Here is a 6,471-nt window from a genome sequence, read left to right as displayed (position 1 = left end):
CCCCTCCCCTGGAGCCTGCGGTGCCGGGCCGCTCTCTGCCCCAGGGAATGAGCCTGGATAAAAGCCCTCTAAGTCGCCTGAGGACATGCCCCCTCCCCGGGGTTCCTGCTTCCGGCGTGCAGCCAGAAACTAGGGGGTAGGGACAGCTTCAGCAGTGGCCGAGTCCATGTGCTAGGCCAGAAAGCGAGTGCATAGTCCCAGGAGCAAGAATGGCCCAGCTCGAGCTCCGCTCAGCTTCACGAGCTGTGTGACTGCGGCAGGGCGTCTGCCCTTTCTGACCTTGTTTCCCACTCCTCACCCAAGGGCTGTGGGGTAGACAGGGCCCAGGGCCTCCCTGAAGGCAAGTGCAAGCTGGGCACGGGGGAGGGTGCGAGACCCAGCGTGGACAAGCAGCTATCTGCTTGGACCTGCCCGTGCTCCCCAGGACGGTCCAGGGGCTCTCCAGTGGACCTGAGGGGAGACTCTGAAGGGGCACCAGCTGTGTGGGGTGCCAAGAGGAACCCTTGCATGCCTCCTGGCTTCGCTGCCTGATGGAAAACGAGAACTTTCTCAGGAAGACCCGGGCCATCAGAAAACGGGAGAGAAGGCAGGGCAGGGTCATGGGGCCAGGCTGGAGGTGGAGCTCCTGAGGCATGCTCAGGGGGCTGTGAGTCACAGGGACCTGCAGCAGGGAAGGAGAAGCCACGACCAAGAGGCCAAGGTGGGGTGGGGAGTGGGGTTGGAAGGGGCAATTTGTGGCATGGCCAGCTGGGCCCTGTTGAGGTCCGGGAGGCTCCATGGGAAGGGTCTGCCTGATGTCTGTGCGGTGTGGCCCTGGGATGGCCGGGGCCCTGCCTCTGAAAAGGGGGAGTCACTTGAGAGGTGCCCTGGGCAGTTGCAACGGCAAGCAGAGTAAGCCTGGGCACGCCTGCCCGGGAAGGAAGCAGTGGGGGTCCTCAGTCTCAGCTGTCCCCTTGGCTCAGCCAGTCACTGCTCACTGCAGGGCAAGGACTCCTCACCCTCACAGGGCAGCTGCACCATCCCTTTGAGACCTGGCCCAGGGAGCTGGAGGCTGGAGTCCCTGGAGGGGAAGCCTTGGTCCAAGGGTGGAGCCAGGTGGGGGTGTGGGGAGGTGAACCAGTCTGCCCAGCTGTCTACTCAGAGGAGGAATGGCGACCAGGCCAGAGGTGCCACCTGCAGATGCCCCGGGTGCAGCAGGGACGCTGTGGGAGCAGGGCAGGCATGGGCAAAGGGCATCCCCTGCTGGAACACAGAGGCCAGGGCAGGCCTAGGGCACACTCAGGCCACTGGAAGACAGGACGGGAGCTCCACCCACCCTGCTCCCAGTGGGCGCTGAGGGTTGCCAGGGGAGAGGCTGTGCAGTCCCCTGTTCCTTTACCTGCGGGCCAAGCCCCCTTCACTGTTCAGTCAGCGAGCATGGATGCAGCACCTCCCACAGGCCGTGTCCTGGAGTCGGCTAAGGGCTGTCTCAGGGCCAGAGTCCAACACAGGGTAATGTCGCTCTCCTGACTCCGCAGCATCAGAACCTCCCTTTGGGCCCTCTTGTGGCCTGCTTCCTCCAGGAAGCCCTCCTCGACACTGGCCTTGCTGTACTGCCAGGATTAGGCCAGGGCCCCATCCCCGCACCTGCCAGGAGTGCTCTCTGCAGGGGTGTGAGCGTGGCCGTGGCACCCGTGTGCCGTCCTCACTCAGAGGGAAGGCAGCCTGGTACTCCGTATACGGGCTACCATGGCTATGGCTGCCCTCAGGCCGGGGGTGCACAGGGAGGACAAAACCCAGAGGTGCAGTGACCCCATAAATAGCTGGGGGGCAGGAGGGCCACTGCAGCCTCAAGTGGCAACCTCTGTGCACCACCCGGGCCACAGCCAGCCAGGGCCTCCCTCGGGCCTGCAGGCTCAGGCCACACAGGTGAACGGGAGGTTATTTACAGTTTAAAATGATGTCTGGATGCCAGCCTGTGGCCTGGCGGTTAGGGTTGTTGGAGCCCCAAGGGCCAACTGTGGTACGAGTCCCCAACTTGGGGGCTCGAAACACCGGGCATGTGCATGTGCATTTCAGATCCTTACAGGAGGGAGAGGTGGAGCAGGGACTGCAGGGTGGCCTCCCCAGTGGGGATGCTCGCTCGCTCGCTCGCGGTCTCTGGGAGCTGACGCATCAATTTATGGCACCCACCTCCCCCACACGTTACCTCAGCAGATGCACAAGTTAGCCCCGTCCCCAAACTCAAGGACACCCACAGACTCTTCCAGTGCACTTTCAGGACAGCGCAGGCAATGCAGGGCCTCGGGCTTGGCTGATGCCACACGTCCAGCCCTGCAGGAAACTGGCCTTGAGTATCAGGTCCAACCTGCTCTGCCCTCCCGTCCCCCAGGGTCTGCCTGGGAAGGGGTTTAGGAAACAGGAGGTGAAAGCAGGCAGGCCAAGCCAGCTTCCCGTGAGCCCCTCTGCGGTCCCCAGTGAGCAAGGACAGCCCTGGGGTGCAGGTTGGGGTCTTCGTGTCCCTCCCTCACCCCAGTGTCACAAACCTAAAATGCTGCAGTTTTCTTGTCATCTCTCTCTGAGTTCGGAGAGAATGATGTCAGTTAAGATGGTGGCAGGGGAAAGGGGCCCTGCTGCCACCAGCTGTCCCCGACACCAGTTCACTGTGGGTCCACCCAGAGCAAAGGGAGGCTTGAGCCTCCCAGTGGGCAGGGGCTCCACACCCCCACATTGGGAAATGTGGCAGGGGGCACTGACACGAAATCTGGACTGCGGGCAGAGCTTCAGGCTGAGCTCCCGAGAGCCAAGTTAAACAGAGCAATGAGATGAGTTACACATGAGGCCACAGGTGGACGGCAGAAGGGAGAGGCCTGCATGGGGCCCGTCCCTGGCTGATGGAAGCACAACAGAGAGGTCGAGGGAGCCTGAGACCCTCCCGACCCTCCCCTAGAGCAGTTCACCTCGGGAGTGTCTCTGCCCACCCCTTTTCTTCAGGCCCTGAGCAGAGCCGGGATTCTCCCCTCAGTAGGGCCAAGGCTGTCTTCCTGAGGGTCCAGGCCAAGGAAGACGGTGTTCTGGCAGGGTTGTGTGAGCAGCTGTGAGGGCCTGACGGTGCCAGCACGGAACAGCAGGGCTGGGGCAGGAAGGTGTGCAGCCCAGGAGGGTGTGTGTGGGGCAAACTCCCGTTTCTAAGTAAAGGTGAGTGCGGGTTGTCCCACGGGCAGTCCTGGGGAGGACAGGGGCCGAACACCCACCTGATGGTGTTGAGGCTGGGGCCTGGGGAGGGCTGCAGTGCTGGCCAGCCACATCGGGCCCAAGTGCACAGGGCTATGAGCCAGGGGTCCCCACCCTCAAGGGCTCAGTCTGTGGAGTGACAGACACCTAGTGGGCCAGGGTCGGGGTCAGAGGGACAGAAGAGGATGCCAGGCAAAAATGCTACAATGGGGGCTAGTGTGTGCCAAGGCCCTGGGGTGAGACCGGGCACGTAGAGGACCACGGGTGCCCCGTGGCCAGGTGAGGCAGAGCGGGGCTCACAGGGCAAGGATGGAGAATGGGACTGGGGTGGTGGCAGTGGCCTCTGGACAGATGGATGTTCAGGAGATGGGACAGGTGCTGCTGCCTGGGGCCCCTCAGAGTTCCCCCAGCCTGGATCCCATGGGTCCCGCCAGGCCTCAGTTCCCCAGCTGCCCTGTGAAGCCCACCTTTCCCGAATAGTGAAGTGAGGTGCTGGCGTGGGCAGGGCCCTGCAGTGTTCCCTGCCCAGGCTGTCCCAGGGGGATGTCATGCGGCTGTGCGGCCAGCAGGGGGCAGGCGAGGTGCTCCGCAGAGAGGCAGCCTGCAGGGCCGCTGAGCTGACTGAGGGGGATGTGGCATCAAGGGGACACCTGCCCTGCCCAGGCCTGTGTCCCTATCTGCCTCAGATAACTGTGGGGCTGAGGCTGCCCACAGCGGACCCCCTCCCAGGTTGAGTCCAATGGGGCGTCATTCAGAATAGGGTGGAGCAGCCTGGGGGACAGCTCAGACCAGGGGGCAGAGTCCCTAGAACCGTCTCCGGACGGCACAGCAGTGACTTCCCTGTAAACACCTGCTGTGCAGCAGGCCCTGGGGCAGGCGCTGACCATGTGAAATGTGTTTAAACCCCACAACATACTGTCTGCACGCTCAGCCATTTTAAGGAGGGAGATGGGCGGGCGGGGTGCTCCGCAGAGAGGCAGCCTGCAGGGCCGCTGAGCTGACTGAGGGGGATGTGGCATCAAGGGGACACCTGCCCTGCCCAGGCCTGTGTCCCTATCTGCCTCAGATAACTGTGGGTCTGAGGCTGCCCACAGCGGACCCCCTCCCAGGTTGAGTCCAATGGGGCGTCATTCAGAATAGGGGGGAGCAGCCTGGGGGGACAGCTCAGACCAGGGGGCAGAGTCCCTAGAACCCTCTCCGGACGGCACAGCAGTGACTTCCCTGTAAACACCTGCTGTGCAGCAGGCCCTGGGGCAGGCGCTGACCATGTGAAATGTGTTTAAACCCCACAACATACTGTCTGCACGCTCAGCCATTTTAAGGAGGGAGATGGTGACAGAGAGGCAAGGTGACTGAGCCAAGATCCCACAGAGCCGGGGTCGCATCCAGGCCGGCTGGCTCCGGATCTGCCCTGATGCACAGGGGAGCCCAGGGCAGCAGTCCCCACCCAGGGCCTATGAGTCTCCTAGGCCAGATCCCCCCTCCTCCCTGGGTCGGGAGCTCTCCCTCTGCCTCAGTGCCCTTTCTCCTATCACTGGACAGGACGGGATTGGTCCAGGCCTCAGCTCCGTCCAAGGCTCAGGGAGACGCCATCGGCTGAGGGTGGCTGCTACCTCTGAACTTAGACACACGACACCCGGGCTGTGGGCCTTTGCCCCTGGTGTCACAGGGCCACACTGGTGCTCGCAGTCCTTGCCGTCCGCGTTTCCATTCACTTAGTCAGGCTACACTACCCCTGGGCCACTGCCCTCCGCCTCCTGTGTGCCCAGGGCACGGCCTCATCCCGAGCCTCTGCATCCCTGACCCGGCCGCCCCTCCTGCCTACATCTCAGCTGCAGCCTCTCCTCCTGCTTCCTCCAAGGCCCTTCTGAAAGCCGGGTCTGAACACTGCCCTCTCCCACTTCAAACTCGTCGGGGGGCATTGGAGACCTGAAGGGAAGGGGAAAGGGCTGTGGCTGCGGTGCAGGGGGAGGGTGGGTGGGTCCTGGAGACCATCCCCCTTGCCGGAGTGCAGAGGGAGTGAGGACCTCCCTCTTCTGCCATGCTGGGGAGGTTTTACTGCTTTGGGATCCCTAAGGCAAGCACTCTGCTTCCAGAAACCAGTCTGGGGCCTGAGTAGATGGTCACTAACTGGTTAGAGGGTCCCTTGGATCTGAGCAGCACATGTGAGTGATCCGGGGTCTTACCAGCAAAATAGAAGTCCCCAGGCCAGCCGGACTTCCAGTTTGCGAGGTGCTGTCTTCCTACTGGCCTGACCTTTTCTGTTTTGCAGCTCCCTGAGGGCCTCCTTTGACTCCCTGAAGCAACGTAAGTCCTAGATGGCAGGGTGACAGGAGCTCCTGGGAAAACCCACAAACCAAGCTAGCCAGGAGGCCGAGCTAAGGCTTTGGCCAGCTCTGCACCAGGATGGCGAGGCTGGTGGAGGATTGGGGGGAGACCGAAGAGGCCGTGTGGGGCTGGGGCGAGCTGTGGGGGCCGGGGCCCACCGTCACGCTCTGCCCCAGAAATGGAGAACGTGGGCAGCGCGCACATCCAGCTGGCCCTGACGCTGCGCGAGGAGCTGCGGAGCCTCGAGGAGTTCCGCGAGCGGCAGAAAGAGCAGAGGAAGAAGGTGAGGCCACAGGGCAGACGTGTGGGGTGCCCAGCTTGGGGTGGGGGCAGGCCTCCGTTAGGAGGAGACACCTGGGAGCTCCTGATGCCCCATGACAGACTGCAGGGAGCCGAGACAGGGTACCTGGAGAGGCCACCTGAGTTGGGGTGACTGGGATGAGAGCCACTGTCTGGAGAGGCAGGCGAGGGGCTGTCACTGCAGGGCTGTCCAAGGGCCATCGGGCTGGATGGCCCCCAGAGGTGCATCTCACCACCTGGAGGGAGGGCAGGGCTGAAAGTTCGTGGTCAGGGAGAGGCCTACATCACAGAGATGCTGCACCCAGGCTGGAGACTTGCTGGGAGGGACTGTGCTCCTACGCCTCGGCCCTGATGGCTAAGTGCTTGCCCTTGGGAGCATGAGCAAAGAGGTCTTAGCAAAGAGGAGGTACCCGAGACGGTGGGGGCAGGCAGCACTCAGGGACTTTTTTTTTGTCATCAAGGGTCTGCAGAGAAAACCAAAGACATGGAGCCCGAAGGGAGACAGGCTCAGTTTAAGGGGCCAGCTGGGCCTGGTGCAGGATGGGGTGCTTATTTCTGCTTCTCAAGCTTTGGGAGGCTCAGCCCAGAACTAGGCCCCTCGGCCTTCACAGGCAGCACCCCAGGATGTCT

The 6,471-nt window shown here is 62.8% G+C and overlaps 1 protein-coding gene across 2 annotated transcripts in view; it reads left to right on the top strand.

Annotated features, from left to right (window-relative positions):
- PSTPIP1 (proline-serine-threonine phosphatase interacting protein 1) overlaps positions 1-6,471 on the top strand; it is a 15,423-nt gene that overhangs the window by 2,742 nt on the left and 6,210 nt on the right. For both annotated transcript variants that reach the window (XR_003548153.1, XM_027768918.1), the window contains exons 4-5: positions 5,486-5,520; positions 5,718-5,824. Coding sequence is in view for 1 of the 2 variants with exons in the window: in XM_027768918.1 (XP_027624719.1) it covers positions 5,486-5,520; positions 5,718-5,824 (142 nt within the window). In the remaining variant the exon portion in view is untranslated. The remainder of the gene's footprint in view (positions 1-5,485; positions 5,521-5,717; positions 5,825-6,471) is intronic.

The sequence above is a fragment of the Tupaia chinensis genome, unplaced genomic scaffold (assembly GCF_000334495.1).
Source record: "Tupaia chinensis unplaced genomic scaffold, TupChi_1.0 Scaffold000078_1, whole genome shotgun sequence".
Classification (NCBI taxonomy): Eukaryota; Metazoa; Chordata; class Mammalia; order Scandentia; family Tupaiidae; genus Tupaia; species Tupaia belangeri.
Note: the sequence above shows the minus strand (reverse complement) of the source record. Positions and strands in the feature narration are given on the sequence as shown.